General features: G+C 34.8%; 1 protein-coding gene across 1 annotated transcript in view; it reads right to left on the bottom strand.

Annotated features, from left to right (window-relative positions):
• The window catches only part of LOC149841109 (nuclear transcription factor Y subunit A-5-like), a 49,637-nt gene that overhangs the window by 19,736 nt on the left and 10,732 nt on the right, over nt 1–19,169 (bottom strand). The window contains exons 2-5 of the mRNA XM_090004669.1: nt 17,951–18,352; nt 9,457–9,569; nt 9,291–9,362; nt 1,677–1,844 (exon numbers count right to left, since the gene is read on the bottom strand). Coding sequence (XP_089860795.1) covers nt 1,677–1,844; nt 9,291–9,362; nt 9,457–9,569; nt 17,951–18,230 — 633 coding nt within the window. The 5' untranslated portion in view covers nt 18,231–18,352. The remainder of the gene's footprint in view (nt 1–1,676; nt 1,845–9,290; nt 9,363–9,456; nt 9,570–17,950; nt 18,353–19,169) is intronic.

Here is a 19,169-nt window from a genome sequence, read left to right as displayed (position 1 = left end):
AGGATCCCAATCGGCTGTCAGAACTAGACTAAGAAGGGAGTCAATTAGACTGAGAGGGGGTCCCTCCCTAACCATATCCTAACTAGGCTTACTCACCTTGGCCTTATTACCAAAATCAATAGCTAACAAAAAGAAAACATACCTAAGCTGACCCTAACACACTTTTTGGAAAGTAGGAAAAGAGGGGGGGATGTCCCATCCTATTGTTGGAAAGTAGGGGGCACCCCCCACTTTCCTTTTCTTTTTTTCTTCTCTTTCCAATTTGGTGCCCCACCCCATGGGCCCCACTTGACTTCTTCTCCTTTAAGCTAGTGTGGACATGTCCTTTGACTTTTCCTCATGGAGAGGGTACCACCTACGCAGATACATCACCACCTTGGACCCCACTTTGACTTGGGAAGCTCCCTTGACTTCGTGACGTGGCAATTGGATTCTCGAGCAATGGATACTGGATCATGGACCATAAAAACATGTTAACAATGTCATTGCAATCATTGAAAAGATAAAGAACCTCTTAGTATGACCAAGCCAACAAAAGATCAGTGACTAAATAGGACCACCACCCCGTGACTTAAATTAGCACTCTCCCCAACAAAAAAACCTTCTAAGGTAGAGTATGGTTTGTACAAACCTACAATGACATGCCACTTAGAGGGTGCATCTACCACACTATGACCCGTGACATGACTGACACATATGGACATTATTTAAGGAAAATATTCAATTCCTAAACAGTGTTTTAACCTCAAAAAAAAGTGCTCTTTATTTATCCTCCTTTTATATAATCATATAGTCAAAGATAACTTCAACTTTCATAAATCATCAATTATATGAACCACAGAAATGGGATGTGAAACAAAATGTAGGATTAATTTCATTTCTTTGTTCATAAGCATAATCAGCAAGTCGTGTAATCACGAGTAACTGTAATTGCAAATATTTCCTAGATGTAAATTTGATCAAATATCCTGCTTTATTTATCATTATTTATGGAGAATGTTCAATTCCTAAACAGTCTTTTAACCTCAAAAAAAAAGTGTTTTCTCTTTATTTATCCTCCTTTTATATAATCATATAGTCAAAGACAACTTCAACTTTCTTAAATTATCAACTATCTGAACCACAGAAATGGGATGCGAAACAAAATGTAGAATTAATTTCATTTCTTTGTTCATAAGCATAATTAGCAAGTCCTGTAATCATGAGTAACTGTAATTGCAAATATTTCCTAGATGCAAATTTGACCAAATGGTTGTTTGCAGCGGTTAGGAAATTGCAGCCTTTGAAATAGGAACTAGCTAATCCATGGGTATTGTACAAAGTTACAGAGGTGCTACCTGTGAACCACCCTCCCAAAGAGAAGTGGGCACAAGGAAAGAGGAATAGACCAGAGCAACCCACAAAAACGAAACAGTCCCTTTGTGGCTATCCATAGTATCTGGTAAATCATTTTCTTCTTTGGTAAATCTACCAAGGGATACTCTTATTTAACTATTTCAACCATTTTCAAACACCTCATTTTTTGCTACAAAAGATGATACTTGTGCCATTTGGTTATTTCCTAAGTTGACGTTTCACAGCATGAAGCCTAGCTTCCTCTTCATTTTTGTGTGAAAACAATTTCAAAGGTCAATGGAACATTCAAACCACGCATTGAGTTGTTAGTGAAAACATACCTTCCTCGTTTTAATCATCTTATTTTGATATTCCAACTTGGCCCGAGACAATCTCCGCCTCAGGATCCCTTGATACTGCTTTGCATTGACATAAACTGGCCCATCTTCTGCTAGGCCAAGAGGCAATGGCATTCGAGCATGTGACACCCCAAACACATATGGTTGGACCTGGTCAAGAAGAATACATTTCAATTATAAGGGAAGAAGATATGGTACTAATTGCAGTTAGTAAATACAAAAAACCTTCAATGTGGAGATACTTCAACAGTATCAACTTAACCTCTTACTTCTGACATACAATATCTAAAATTCTTGCTTTCACAAAAACGTGTAAAGACGACAAGTTTGTCAGCCACCTACACATACAGAATCTCTCTCCAAGTACTACTCTCAGGCAATATCATGCACAAATTGCCCAAAAAGGTGGCAAGAAAACCTGGCTTGTTAGCACATATAAGTAACAATTTTTTTTAAGTAAAATATTTTGGCAAATTTATATGGACCATAAAAGCAGAGTGCCAACAGCACCCTAACACTAAGATAATTTCCAAAGGCTATCCCCAACATAAAGAACCACTTTAATCACCTAGGTCCATGAGATAGATAAATCAAAAACTGATCACACAACCATTCATTCCTCCAGCCACTTACCAGAACCTACATAAATTTGAAAAGTTGTCAAGATCTTCAAAACACTTTGCACATACACATTATCTGCATTATGTTAGGGAGGACATGAAACTACCAGCATTCATGGCCAGCATAACCTCCTCACGCGAAGGATTGTTCTTCCTGATGAATCCCAGTATGCATCCTCTCACCAATATACCTTGCCTACCACCTACTATCTCAATGATTTCATCAAATTCAAGTGCTTACCATTCAGCTCACAAACTCAATCTCATGTATGCATTCCTACTGAATCAGTTCCCACAACATATGATTGGTACATATCAAAAGTACAATCAAATGCACCCGGAAAATAAATCAGAAGTAGAAGCAAAGAAAATCCTTCAATCACAATAGAAGAGTACTGTAGTTTGTGATTTTTATCTATAATTTCCATGAGTGGTTGAGCTGGTAACAGTTACATTGGAATTGGTTTCATGAATCAATTTAAAAACAATATTTCAGGTCACATTACAAAATTATGCCTTATGGAGCTCAAAAATATATCCCATTAGTTTTAAGAAACCAAATCCTAAAAATTCAGAAAAACTAGGTTTCTCATAAAATGAACATAGTTCCATTGTGAATAACATGATTACTGTGAAGACTATCAAAGGTAAGAATGACTCAATTACTTAGATTATTGAACCTACACAATGGAAAAAGAATATGCACTTAATCACACTTGAGCATTTATTCAATTCTTAAACTACTGCATCTCCCAACCTTAGTAGTCAAAAAACTCAAAAGCATCAGGCAGCTCCTAGGAGTTGACCCCTTAGGTGCTAGACATCACCTAGGGACCTACAGAAAAAATAATAACTTCAAATAAAGATTCAGATAATATGAAAATATAAAAAATCTTAAATACTTTAAAAAATATTACTAAAGAAGAATATACTTTTCCAAAAATTATAAAAAATAAATATATACATGTCATTCATGTGTCACCCAACTAGGTGCACTTTTGACTATTAAGATCCCAAAATCTATGGTTGATAGAAAAAGAAAAGGAAAAGATTTGGACAGTTATGATCAGTGTTGTAAGTATTGTACGATACGTATCATTATCTTTGGGTTTTGTGATACGATACACAATCGTATGATACAAGTGTCTAACGTACTCGTATCAGGTGTATCGTCCGATATACCCATGTATCGTGTTGTATCGTACAGTACAGTATTGACGCACTTTAAAATCGATGAAAGTTATATTTTTTCATTTTGGGTATTAAATACCTTTTGAGGGCCAAATTCTCCATTTGTCGAAAGGCCATTAGAAGGGAATCCACGCACCCTATGAGCCGTGAGAGCAATTTTGGGGCCGATTTGTTCGCTAGGGATAGGGCTTTTGCGATTTTCTCAAGAGTGCATTTCCACCATTTTTTCACTCAAGGAAGTGGGTTAAGGCAAAAAAATCATTATTTTTTGCTTCTTATTGAGTTTTTTTTTTTAGAAATATGGCATCAGAGGATCCGGCAAGGCAATAGGGCACTCAAGTAATGAGTAAAAACAAATTAAAAATCAAGTGCAACTATTGCCAAAATACTTTTTCGAGTGGTATCTCTCAGTTGAAGCATCACTTTGTCGGGACACATCTTAATGTTGTCGCATGCACATCAAGGAAATTGCCAGATCCTGTGAAATGCAATGCCAACAATTACTTGATGGTCTTAAAGGAAAAAGACAAGAAAGAGAGATGAATGACTCATAAATGGGGTATGCTAAGTCCTCGGAGGATGTGTATGACGAAGATGAACTCCCTACTTTTGATCCTACAGCCCCTATGATGTAAAGCATTCAGATCATCCCAACATATGTGAGGAGTTGGAGAATGATCCATCGTTGATAACCCGATCCATAAAAGCGCACCCAAGAAGATTCAAGCCAAATTTGACTCATTTAGGTCCAAACGGATCTCAAGGGCAATTTTGTCATTTCACATATATTTATTTTTTGAGATTTTGTTCTATACATCTCAGAAAATCTATTTTGATAGTTGGTTCCACTTTTGTGATTTTTGGAACCACAAATAAAAAATATTTGCATTTTAATTTTATTTTTTATGTTGTGTAGGGAGCGGGATCCTACAAATCCGGATAATTCTAATATCCAGTAGGATTTCTTTTGAAGTACTAGAGGGTGTAGCGGGTTTATTGAGTAGATGTTTTTTTTATCCAGATCTAGAACCATTTTTTTTTATGAAGATGGTGATCGGGTCCCAAGTGACCATGAGCCAACCACCTCATCTCAAGCTCATTGGAGGCCTCTAGAGGTGTCGCCCAACTTGAGATGTCCTCTCACTCTTGGTGCCTCTCAATGGTCAAGAGGAGAAAGAGACAAGAAATTCAAATATTGATCTCTCATTGGCCTCTTGAAAGGTGACCTCCCAAGAACGCAATGAGAGTCAAGGGATATCATTACTCTCCTTAAAAGGGTTCCGAAAAATGGTGTAGAGGACTTTTTGGCTCACTTTGCTAGAACTTATTCCATGGAGAAACTGTGAAACTGAAAGCTTGAGAAGCTTGGCTACTTTGTGAATCCGTGAATCCGAAAATCATGAATCTTGTGGATTGTGAGAACTTGTGGAACTTGTGAGTTGTGATTCTTGGAAGCTTGCAAAACGTGGACCTTGAGAGAATTGGCTGCCTGTTGCTCGCTAGTTGGATCTTATTGAATCGATCTGATTTGATAAATTATTCCTGTTTACGTGAACAAGATATTTTCCTGCTGAAGTATTGTCTTATAAAATCGATCTTCTTTGTTGAATGCGTGTTGATTTGGAATCTGGGAATCTATCAACCAATCACCTGTTGTTCATTGATATTTCCTAAGGGTGATAAAGTCTTTATCAATCACGAAAAGGGATATTGTCTTGCTAAAATATTGATCGAGTTGTTGTGCTGTGTTGCCTTGTTTCTCATAGTGTTACAGCATAAGAAAAACGCTGATAGCGTTTTCTCATCTGTGAACTGCCTTACCTATTCGCAGCTCACTCGTTGAGCTGCCGGCGACTTTGCTCGTCCAGTGGGCTGCGCACACAGGACAGCCATTCCGTTCTTTTGGATCTGGTTTAGCGTCACCGAGTGGATCTGGTATTCACTAGTTTGACGCAGCGAATTCTCAGCCGAATTCTCATTTTAGTTGTTAATGTGTGTTTGCTGAACATACATTGAGCATTGTGTGTTAAGATTGTTAAAAAAAAGGTGTACATCCTATTGAAGTGCATTTTATTGATTTTGGTGTTCGGTGGAAGTTGGGTATTATTGTGCAGAGTGTTTTTGTTGCAGATCGTGATAGTCATTATATATATATATATATATATAGAGAGAGAGAGAGAGAGCTGTACATATTAGGCCCCATTTCTCTGTCCCATAGATTTTAAGTGTTTTATGATAGATCTGAACCATTAGATGTGTTTAGCATGCTCGATTTAGTGGGAATCGACTCTTGGATTATGTTTTTTTGACGAAAAAACATGTTTTTTCTGAGCCGGGAAAAACTGGTACCCTGATAGCCATTGATTTTGGATCACCAGAAAGACCTGTATACAGGTCAGATTCCAGCAATTCAAAAGCCGGTTCCCACTAAACAAAACCTATAGATCACATCTACGGTGTTAGACGTGAGAAAAAAATACTTAAAACTATGATTTTTGAAGAGGCCTAACGAGACCTAACAAAAAAAGAGGCCTAAGAAATGCATTACTCTCTCTCTCTCTCTCTCTCTCTCTCTCTCTCTATATATATATATATATATATATATATATATATATATATATATATATATATATATAGATACATATATATAGATATATATATCTATATATATATATATACATCTATATATATATATATATATATATCGGGTAAACCGTGTGTATGTGATCAGATTTAGTCCTACACACCGAATCTGAATTTGTGTTCAATTGGTACCAAGTTTTAAAATCCAAATCGCTTCCGCATTAGAATTCAAGGTTTATGCGCATTTGCGAACCTACCACACATAGTCGGTTGTATCACCCATGGATAGGATCAAAAGTAGGAAGTTTTGCAACAAAAAAAAGGTTTAGCAAGTACCAATAAGAGGGACATCGGGGGTACAAAAAGAAGAGGAGGAGAAAGAAGACGAAGGAGTTTTTCGAAATGAGGTAGAGCTAGAGGCTCTATCTAGAGCTTTTTACCTCCTAGGACTGTTTCTGGGTTACAACTCGACATTCGTACTGCTATAACTTCTCAACATTTAGTCAAGAAAGCGAATGTCGTGGTTGGGAGATGGTTCTATGATGTTTGCATTTCTTTCAATGTGGCAAATTCCTTTCATTTTCAAGATATGGCAGATGTCATAAGTTCATAACCAGTATTGGGCCTGTATACAAGATGCCTGGGAGAAAAGGTTTTAGATACTAACATAAAGAAATAAAGGCATATTGTGATGAGATGAGGCAATCATGAAGAAAAATTGGGTGTAGCATCATGATAGATGGGTAGACAGACAGAAAGCGAAGGACCTTGATAATTTTCATTATCTATTGCCCCAAAGGAACTATGTTTTTTAAGTCAATTGATTATCGCAGATGTATTGGTCAGAGTTTTTTATCATGTTGTGAAAGAGATTCAACCTCTTAATATTATGCAATTTATTACTGATAATGCAGCAAATTATAGGAGAGCAGGTAAAGAATTGATAAAAAAATTTAGGCCATTCTTTTGGACCTTATGTGCTCTTCATTGCATAGACCTTATATTTGAGGACATCAGCAGTATGGATGAGTTTGAGTTAAAGCAAACAGTTGAATGTTGTCAAGAAATTACTAAATTTATTTACAATCATGCATGGGTTTTGAACCTAATAAGAAATCACACTAGTGGTGCAGAGTTGATTCCTAGTGCAATTACTAGATTTGCTATGAATTTTTTGACAGTGCAAACTCCATTAAAGAATAGAACTACACTAAAAAACTCATCAGATGAGTGAAATGCATATCCCCATGCACAAAAAAGAAAACACAGAGAAATTATAGATATTGTATTCAGAAGTGAATTTTGATATTCATTCGTGAAGTTGTTGAGAATAACTATACATTTGGTAAAGGTGTTCTGATTGATTGACAGTGAAGACAAACTAGCTATGGGTTATCTTTATGAGGTCATGGATAAGGCAAAAGAGGTCATTAGAGATAATTTTAAGGAGAACAAAAAATTGTACATACCTATATGGAACATCATTGATTATAAGTGGACTACGCAACTTCATCAACCTCTTTATGCTGCAGCATATTATTTAAATTCTACATTTAAATACTCTCTTACGTTTAAAATGGACAGAAAAGTCAACCAGGGACTTTTGGATTGCATCGAAAGGTTGAACCCTAATTATAGCATTCGAGATCAAATTTATAAAGAAATAAAAACTTATGATAATGCATTATATGATATGGGGAGACTTGCAGTAGTGCAAAACTATGTCACGATGCGTCCAGGTAATTTATTTTGTCTTTTGAAATTTTAATTTCATATTGTTATTTAGTTATGATGTTTTGTATGATTGTATATGTTATTGTCTTATTGATTTTTCATTTTCTTATTTTTTTTCAGACATGTGGTGGGTCAAGTTTTGAAGTGATGTTCCAAATGTTAAAGCTTTTGTCATTGGGATTCTTAGTCAAACATATAGTGTAAGTGGATGCAAGAGAAATAAAGTGTCTTTGAACAAATCCATGCAAAAAGAAGAAATAGATTAGAGCACAAAAGGCTCAATGACCTCGTGTACTTTCGCTACAAGTTAGGCAGAGGTATATAAAATTATAAAGTTTATTTGTCATTTTCATGTGTTTATTTAAAGTTTTTTTTATCATTTAAAACTCAACTAGTTTTAATTTTTTTATATCTTTTTAGGCAAATCAAAAAGTTATCATCAAGGAGGCACAAAAGAGTAATTCGATAACATCATTTTGGAACATTTTGATGAATTAGATGCATGGGTTGAATAAGAAACAGAGACTTTTTTTAATAAATAAGACATTCAGTGGATTAACATGGAAGGAGCACAAGGGGTAGATGATGAAGACCTCACACATCTTGAAGACGATATGGATGTCGAAGGAGGAGAAAAAAAAGAAGATGATTATGATTATTGAGGTTTTATATAATATGTTTTAAAAACACTTAGTTATTTAATACTTAATTGTTCATAAATTTGGTTATTTTGTTTTTTTATGTAATATAAAAGTATAAGTCTTGTGACATGTTCTTAATTGCAAGATATTTAATATTTTGCATTGTTCTTGTGAGATATGCATGCAATATTATCTATGATTCTATATTAGTTGATGTTTGATGATACATAAATGCTTCGTATGTGATTTTATGGTTGTATTTTGTGCAATTCATCATTGTTTCATGTGATATGATTTTTTTTAATTTTTGCTATATTTTTTTATTTTTCTTGATTTTTTGGATTTTTTAGAATTTTTTATTAAAATTTTATGATATTTTACGATACGATACCAATACGGGTAACAATACGATACTTACAACCTTGGTTATGATGCCCACAGAAGCTGACTAAATGAAAAAAGGTTCTCATTAAAATCAGTGAATAAGAAAACATTTCTTTTTTTTTATAGGCAAGCTGGGGTTAGGCAGACCCCCACCAGTTATACAACTCGTACCATTGGGTTTTGAACTTGGAGCATCCCAACTCAAGGTGCACTAGCTGCTCCTACCAGACAAGCAGAGCCCCCGTTGGTGAATATACAAACAGTTAAAAACTACAGTGAAAATGATTAAGCACTAGTGCATGCCTGTTGGCCCATATCAATTTATTATGTCTTTGCACCTAACTGGTTTCATACTTTGAGGTACCACATTTCTTTCGTGAGAGAGAGAGAGAGAGAGATAACTGATCACAAATGCAAACAAAGTAAAGATTAACCGAACTCACTTCCAGAGATGAACCATAAGCAGGTACTGTGCCACTGAAGTATGGCTCCACATGTGGATATGCAATGCATGGCTGGAGTACAATCAAAAGAAAGAATAAGGAGACACAAAAAGAAACGACCATCAAAGGACATGAAGAAATCATCTCCACCAAATTGTTAACTTACATGGGAATGGCAAAAATCCACTTGGGAATGTGGAAAACTATATTCTGGAGTACCTAGAGATAATAATGGCTTCATACCACCATGAACTCCCTTTCCATTAGTCTCATCATATCCTGAAAAGGAAAGAATATAAGCTCATCAAGTTATCGAAAAATAATCATGGGACAGACAGATTAAAGGAAATATTGAAGTAACCACTGAGGTGGTATCCCATGTGGTAAGCAGGGTCCTGTGCCAAGCTGAAGGCCCAGATTTGAATCCCTCTGCCACATGGGGCTTAAGAGGTATCTGTTAGGCGTCTGCCTGATCCCAGCTTGCCTTCCAAAAAAAGGGAAATATTGAAGTAGTACTTAGTAGTACAAAACTTAAGAAAAAAATAGTGCAAAAAAAACCTTAGCACGTTCCATATTTCAAGAGAACATTTGAACCAGATGTCTTCACGATTTAGTAAACTACGAGTTCTAATTTTCATAATATAGACTAGGTCATAAAAGTAAAAAACCTCACTAGCCAATTAGAAAAAGAAAGTACAAAAATATTTGTACATGGCAATCACTTCAAAGATGCAATTACCTAGAAATCCCTGCCTAAACTTAATGAACCAATGTACCCATTACAGTCTGAATCCTCAACGTGTTGCTCACAAAAAAAGTCTAGCTTACAGAAAAACAAACAAATGTATAAAATCCTGGGCATTTGTGCCATGATTATATGTTCATTAACTTGATCTAAGACCAAAACCAGTATTAACAGAAAAGATAACTTTAAATGAATAAAAAGAGGAGAAAAACTCCCAGAAATGTTAAAATTTCATTTACAGAGACTCAATACGGTAATGTTGACGGGGATAGTCTATGTCAAAGATAACATTTAAAGATTAAAGGAAAATAAATGTTGAAACCTTGAGCAGGATAGACAACATATACATATCGAAAGTCAAGGAGCTTATCCCCAGGCATTACAGGTAGGGGTGTCAACGGGCCTGGTTTACCCAGGGTCCCGGACCCAACCCGAACCAAACCCTATAGGGTCCGGGTATGGTGATAAATAAGAAGACCCGATTAAGACCCGGGTCTGGACCCAAAGGTCCGATTCATACATGAACCTGGGTATAGTTTGTGAAATTTTATAGCAGACCCAACCCAAGTTCCGATTAAGACCCGCAATTTTTCAATGTAAAAATGATAAAAAAATATGGTTTTACCGGGTCCGGACCCGAAAATTTGATCCAAGTCTGGTTATACCTGGGTCCAAACCAAACCAAACCCTTTGACACCCCTAATTATAGGTGAAAAGACCCGCATTGTATGACCAAAGAAAAGGGGAGAAGAAAAGAAAGGAAAAGAAAAACTAGGGATCATGAGATGATGGTCCATCACCAGGTCAGCTGACGAGCAAAAACAGTTTCCATGAGGGTACCACCACTCAAACCCTTCACAAGTGACAAAGTACAAAGAAAACGCAGAAACAAGATCAAATCAGAAGTATATTCATAGCACCCAGGCAAAAATATGTCCAGAGAACAGAACTGTTAATCTAAGTATCAGCCCAGTTGTGGATATCTAGGTGTAAGATGAATCAGTGACTGCACCAATAAAAATTGTCCAGTATTAGCTAATATTAGGTGGCTGGTTTCACATCAACTTGATATAAGAATGCATTTTTACATGGTCAATTTAGAAAGCAGTATATATGACCACAGTTTGAATGAAACTAACCCCCAAAGGTATGTAACCAGAGTAAAAAAGGCAGATATAGTTTGAGGCAAGCTTCATAATCCTGATTTCTAAGGTTCCATAATGCATCAAAATTTAAAAGACAGATTCTGCAAGAGAAACAATGGAGAAGTCACTTTTCAACCAAGAGTGATGGGTGATATTACAATGATAGGGTGTTCCATTGAATTATGAATTATTAAAATTAAGAATGTTATGCACAAAGATTCCAAATAAAGAGGGTTTTTTTTCACTGCATTGAAGTGGACAAGACAAGAACATACACAAAATTATGCAGTTGATCTCTTGAAAAAGTGAAACATGACTACAAACCACAAAAGATTCCAAGAGTGATGAATAAGAAGCTTCCCAAAGACAAAGATGAATTCATTAAACATTGAGAAATGAAGGCAGAGTAGGAGTGCTAAAATCCCTAATGCTGACTAGACCAAATACATTGTATGCAGTTAATAAGGTATGTCAATCCCTACATGAACATACAACAATAGAAACGGAAGCATCAAAAAGGATTTTGAAATATGTGAAACGGATAATTGGAAAATAATCTATTCCAAGAATGGTTCTAGAAGCATGTAGATAGGATTAGTTTTAGATATTATGATGATGATCAAGCAAGAGACCCAAATTGCAGAAAATTTGCTTTGGGTTAGTATATTTATTTGCAATGAAATTAATGGCATAGCAGAAATAGAAAGTTATGGTAATATCCAGCATAAAGGTTGAACACCAGGCTGGAAAGAATAATATCGAAGAGCATGAAAACACAAAATTCAATGACTATGTTAGGGCTGAGAGTTTGGACCTCTGTAATATTCTCCATCAAAAAGTGCTATTGTGGTAGCTGTCAATCCCATTTTTCATGATAGATTACACAAATACAAATGAATCACTATTAATATTAGAGCAGAAGAAAGAGATGCAAAGGTAATTGGAACTGAACACCAAATTTCTGACATTTTCACAAAATGACTCTGGAAGGCATGGGATAAATATTTAAAGAGCAACTTTTCCATTTTTAAACATGACGAACAACTTGAAGGGGAGTGATTAGACATATATATGTCAGCATTATGCGAAGTTAGATAGATCATTAACAACAGCACATTATAACATTTAACTTATTCGTTGGTATGGTATACCCTAACAAGGTTTCAATGTAAATTAAAATATTATGTGCTAGTGCTACCCTCCCCATTGGGAAATCTTGGCAGCTAACTATTTCTCATGTTTTCTTCTCCTCTTCTATTTTCTTCCTTCTCTTTGAATGGGTAAAGAAAATGCAAGTTGTCAACTAGGATATAGTAATAATTTGTCGACAGAGTGCATGCTTTCAAACAAAGATCATGCAGACTAAAAATAGAATAAATGTGGTCCTATATAACAGTGGATGCTAAAATAAAGACAAGTTAAAATTAAAGAATATCATCTGATATCAAGATAGGTCATATAACAAAACATCAATGGATGATGATGTTAAAATATGTGTATTATCGTCATTTGTAATCTCGTATATATTTATATTCATATATATATAGATACATATACATATATATATATATATGTATATGTATATCTATATATATATGAATATAAATATATATTCTTTATTCACCCAAAAGGGTATTTCTGTAAATTCCTGTTTTGCGCATATTCCACTTTGGAATATTGCTTGTAATTTTCCATTTTTATTTTTTATTTTATATTTTTTTATTTTTCTTCTTTTTTCCCTTTTTAATTTTCGGCTTTTGTGCCACATAGGGAGGCTCCCCAAAGAGTCGTTGGGGAGCCTCCAACGGTCACATATGTGACCGTTGGGGGCTCCCAACGACTCTCTTGGGAGCCCCCTTTGTGGCTCCTTTTCTTGCTTATAAATAGGGGCTCTCCCCTTTGTATTTTAGGGTACTTGAGGGAGCTTATGCTCCATTGTAATGGGGTTTTTACCCCTTCTCCATTATTCTTCAATGATATGCAACTTATGACTTTATGTCATATTTTTCCCTTTTTATGGGTTTTATGTGTTAGCACATTATGTGCTTATGTTGTTTCCCTTTAATGGGTATATTTGCACTTCACATGCATAGATATGGGTTCATTATTGAACCCAATGTATTTCAAGTCACTTTCTTACATGGTATCAGAGCGAGGTCACAATGGGGTTGTCCTTTGGTGCAACGGAAAGCGTGTCGCTCAAGAAATGGTGAAGTATTCATTGCTCTTCCTAAAGTATTATGCTTTTCAAGTTATTCGGTATGTATCCCTTTTCTTAAAAGTATTATGCATTTGACAATATGTTTCTTGCATATAGTTTGTTCGTTTAATGGTCATGATAGTTGAATTATTTCTTTTCACATTTCGTGTGCTCATATATTTTGAAAATATCTCCTTTAAAATTTGGTGAAATCGTTTGTTGTCCAAATATAAAATTCGTGTTTATTTTTCGAACTACTCATCGCATATAATAGTAATTTATGTTTTTAAAAATTACCTTCAATTATGTGAGATTTATAGTTCTTAAATAAATATTTCATGATTGACCTATAAGTTAACTTTTAAAAATTATATATATGATTTCTTGCTAAAATAATGATCTTTGCTTAAAATTTCTTAACTCTCATATGAACCCTAATTTGATTCGAGTTCCCCTCTTGATTATGGATTTTAGTGCATTTTTGAAAAATTTGATATAATCATTATATGAGAATCTCTCACATCTAAAATCTTTGTTGAATCCTAAAGTAGTTCTTGTTAATGATGACTTATAAGAACTCCTAAAAAGTTTTTCAATGTTTCTTTTTTGAAAAATTATCTATGATAAACCATTAGGAAAGATTGTTTTAAAAGGAATTTCCCACATAAAGTGCATAGTTCATCTATTACATCCTTTTTGGTATAAATGATTTCATTTTTCATCCTTATAAACTTGTTGGTTTGTATTTTTCATAAGGTTTCGAAACCTCTTAATAATATCTTTAAAGATGCCTACATTGGCCATAATATGGTTTTCTTTGTCCTCAATTGCACTTACCAAGCATGTAATTACATAATTAAAATTTGAGAATTTCAAGCATTGCTCTTTTTATAAAGTGCATACTTGCTCACTTTTGTGTATTTTTGTATTTTGTGCACATTTGCTTCTCAAATATTTTGCGCTTGTATGCATTCCCTCTTTTTTATGATATACATGCCTTAGTGCATGTTTGTTTACACCTTGGTGTGTATTTGTTCAAGTATTGTATGAGTGCCTTCGTGCACATCTTTTATAAAGCCTTGTGTGCTTACATGTGTATTGTCTCTTCGTAGACATTTTTTGCATTATGGAGCCTTTATGCACATTTCTTTTGTGAAAAATATAATGAATTTAGATATTGAGTTCTTTTTAAATCATTGTAAGTGCTTATAGCACTTTGTATGTGTCCGCATATCTCATCACAATTAAAGAATATTTTAAAATTGTTGTATGGGATTTAATCCCAAATCTATAAATTTTCAAGTGTTTTTTTTTAATATTTTTTCCTTGAGTATTGTGTTAAAGCCTTCTTTGTGAACCATTACGGTTCTTATGATTTCTTTGATTAAAAGCTTGATTGTCTTGATGAATTCTTTATGTTGTTGTGTTTGTTGCTTAATAAGTCTTTTTTGGTACAAGACTTCTTTTGAAGATTAAGCATAATTCGTGTTTATGCAAAATTGTTTTGATGGATTATATTGGACCTTTGATTCAATTTGTTAATCGGTCCTCTTGGTAAAAACTTTTATTTGGAAAATGATTCCTTATGTGGTTACTGCCCTTTTGTGGCACTTATATTTGTCCATCACATGTTATTTAATGCATCATTTATTTGGCCTTATTATTGTTATATTAGAGATGTTTGTCGAGGTGAGTTATGGGCACCTCGTGTTGTATCATTTTAGATTGTCCACCTTCCATATTATAGATGGTTGTTGAGGTGAGTTATGGGCACCTTGGGACTCTAAAATGATTTGTTATTTGATTTCTAATTATGAGTGTGACACTCATTTTTTCTCCTGTGGCCATTGATATTATGGATGCCTCTATGTAAATGTGATGGACATATGGTGTTTGGAACCTTAAATGTTTTAAGGTATATTTAAAATCAAGGTGTTTTGGGATTATAGCCCAACCTTTTATTTGTTTAAGAATTTTGTGAGTGCACTTGCACATTTGTGATTCCGTATGTTGTGCTTGTTGTGCACATGTGTTCTTGTGTTTTTTCACAAATGTTCTTGGTGTGTGTATGTTCACACATTTGTTCTCAAGAATATTTTTTTTATCGATTGTAGTATCTTGTTGAAGATACTTTTTACATGCATTTATTCCAAAATGTTATTGTTATGAGTATTCTTTTTTTTTAAAAAGGAATATTGTTTCATTCGAGGTTTTATTTATATGTTGTCATTACAGGCTTTATTGCCTCAAAAGTCCTTTCCTTTTATGCCCATTATCTAAGTGTTATCATATGTAGACAAGAATTTTATTACACCTTCGTGTGTTTTTAGCCTTTTGTTGGTTTTTGCTCTCTTGGTCTAGTAGATGAACACACTTGTCTTGAGTGATCTTATATGTAGACAAGACACGTTGATTCACACCATCGTGTGTGATCTTAGTTCATGTTGGCGTTTGTGTTCTTGTTCTAGTCGCTTAGATGTATGCCCATGGTTGGCTTATTTCACTCATTTCAAGTGCCATCTTATGTAGACAAGAGATGTATTATGTTTTAGCCCATGGTTGGCTTATTACTCTTGTTCTAGTAGCTGAACATACTTGGTTTTAAGTGTATTTTTACGTAGACAAGAGATACTTTTTAGTCCATGTTGGCATGTATTCTCTTGCTCTTGTCGTAGATGCACTTATTTCAAGTATTATTATATGCAGACAAGAGGTTCTTTTACACACCTTTGTGTGTGTCTTTGGCCTTTAATGGCTTTATATTCTTGATCTAGTAGCTTATACACTTGATTTATGGGTTTTGGAGGACTAATGAGGAAGTTGTTTATAATGGATAAACTATTGTTGAAATTTGCAAAATTTCATTCATGACTTATGTTTTTCAAGTAACTCATATTTTTTGATATGAATATCAAGTTGATTTCTTAGCATTTAATCTATATATTAAGTGCTTATGGTTTTTGCCACCCTTATATGCAAAATGTGGATTTTGTCAATTAAGTATGACTTTCATAAATGATTTTAAAACCTTGTGAACTCTTGGGTTTATTTTGCCTAAAGTATGCTTGGAGACTTTGTTTCTCTTGTTTGGCACTTCATTACATATTTGAAGCATGTTCATTAATGAGTTCTTTGAGTATTAATTCATTTCATGATAAGTATATGCATATGCTCTTTATGGCCTTTTTGGGCCCTCATTCAATAATGTTTATGTATATCATGCCTCTTCGTAGGCTTCTTGTGGTATCCCTTTGTGGATCATTTTGTCATTCCCCATTATGGGGTTATATTTGTCCAATGTTGGACCTTATGAATGGATTATGCATTCTTGCAATTTATTTTTGCATAATTTGCTTCCGCTCAGTTTGTTTTAACATGATGTATGATTTTGAAACTTTAAGTGTCATTTCTGCATAATTTGCATAATTTCTAACATAGGTCATCCATAATTATGCTAGTTAGAAATGGTCCATTTGAGTAAAAGTGCAAAGATATGTTTTACTTGTTTCTTTGTTGATTCTCTACAGGATCGCTAAAGATGTGGAACATTAGATGCATCATGGATTCGATCGATGGGGAATTGGACTTGAAGACCTAGCTCAAACTGTCATGAAGATGGAGTTTTTTTCTTAAAGACTTTTGAAGAATTGGACTTCGTCTCAAGACTTCCCTTTGATTTTCCAAACTTTCGGGTTTTTTCCCCGCAAAGTTTGAGGGGGGATGTTAAAATATGTGTATTATCGTCATTTGTAATCTCGTATATATTTATATTCATATATATATAGATACATATACATATATATATATATGTATATCTATATATATATGAATATAAATATATATTCTTTATTCACCTAAAAGGGTATTTCTGTAAATTCCTGTTTTGCGCATATTCCACTTTGGAATATTGCTTGTAATTTTCCATTTTTATTTTTTATTTTTTTATTTTTCTTCTTTTTTCCCTTTTTAATTTTCGGCTTTTGTGCCACATAGGGAGGCTCCCCAAAGAGTCGTTGGGGAGCCTCCAACGGTCACATATGTGACCGTTGGGGGCTCCCAACGACTCTCTTGGGAGCCCCCTTTGTGGCTCCTTTTCTTGCTTATAAATAGGGGCTCTCCCCTTTGTATTTTAGGGTACTTGAGGGAGCTTATGCTCCATTGTAACGGGGTTTTTACCCCTTCTCCATTATTCTTCAATGATATGCAACTTATGACTTTATGTCATATTTTTCCCTTTTTATGGGTTTTATGTGTTAGCACATTATGTGCTTATGTTGTTTCCCTTTAATGGGTATATTTGCACTTCACGTGCATAGATATGGGTTCATTATTGAACCCAATGTATTTCAAGTCACTTTCTTACAGATGAGTTGTGTTCTTTTCTTTGTTTAGAGAAAAACAGATGGTGAGTTGTGAAAATATCTATCCAAAGAGGCCGAGTGCAAGGAAAATACCAGGCGAATCTTATTTGCCACAAAAATCAGTTTCCATATAATGCCAATAAAGGCACCAGTAATTGTTCTAGCGCTTATTAGCTTTAAAACTGCATGGAAGAGGTATTGACTAATACCAAACTGTGCCACCATGACGTCCCGTGCATTCCCACATACGACACCTTGCACATCACGGTGAGATTGACCAGCTGACTGACTAGAGGATGAGACCTGGTCTTGCAATTGAACTCCAGCTGGCTTGGAATGATCAGATTGTTGTGTGGGAGATTCAATGTTCAAATTGAATGCCCTGACAAGAGAAAGATGAGGAACCTCGGCTCCAGTTGAGTTCCACCATAAGGGCAAGCAGGTAGATGTTGATAGCCCAGAACTTTGATCTGAATGTTTGCCTGCCATATTCTGGATGATTGCCAATTTCCCAAAAAGTTACAATTTCGCAGTATTGCCCAGGGCTTCCAGACAGGATGGCACCTATTGCAAATCTTAGCAGTAGTTGCACCTTATATACGATTGTGCACCTGTGTTGACAAAAATAAGGCATTTAGCATTAAGAAAGCTAAACAACTGACTACCATAGTCATACTAACCTTTAAAAAGCACAATATCATAGATGTAAGTTAACCTGAAAAAAAATCTTGAATAAACTGGGGAATGTTTTTGTTCAATTGTACATATACAATATATATATATATATATAAATATGTATATACATATATGTATTGTATATAAAATAAATACCATTTGAAATTTTTGTTTCATTTATTTTTCTGTATTTTTTATCTTGGTCAACACACTGTTGACTAGCCGTTGGCTAGAAATCTAGCCATTGGACAAGCTCCAACGGCTAGAAATCTAGCAGTTGGATTAGTTCCAACGGCTATATGGGCTTCCTTTGCTTGTATATATAGGGGAGAACCCCCTCTTTGTAAAGTGTGTTTCTTACACACTTGAGTGAATCAATAAAATAATAACTTTTAATATTTGAGCCTTCTTTGTGTGTGTCCCTGGTGGGTTTTGTGAGTATGCCCATAGTGGCCACTTTTGTGCTAGTCCATTTTGATTTTTTTTAGACATTCTGTTCGTGATTGAAGTCTCTTGGTTCTTCACATAGCAAGGGTGCTCTTGTTCATTGGTGATTGACATCCACGTATTCTGTGTTCATGTATCGCTCTTTGAAGTTGGCTTGACTCATTGTTTGGGTGCTCGTGGATCCTCCTCAAAGTGTTCGTTGTGTGGTGCTCTCTCTCTCTCCTTTGTAAAAATGGAAGACAAGGAAAGTGTCCATCATGTCTATCAAACTTAATGATACTAACTATGTAATGTGGTCTTCAATTA

Source organism: Nuphar pumila, chromosome 4 (assembly GCF_984573655.1).
Source record: "Nuphar pumila chromosome 4, dmNupPumi1.hap1.1, whole genome shotgun sequence".
Lineage (NCBI taxonomy): Eukaryota > Viridiplantae > Streptophyta > Magnoliopsida > Nymphaeales > Nymphaeaceae > Nuphar > Nuphar pumila.
Note: the sequence above shows the minus strand (reverse complement) of the source record. Positions and strands in the feature narration are given on the sequence as shown.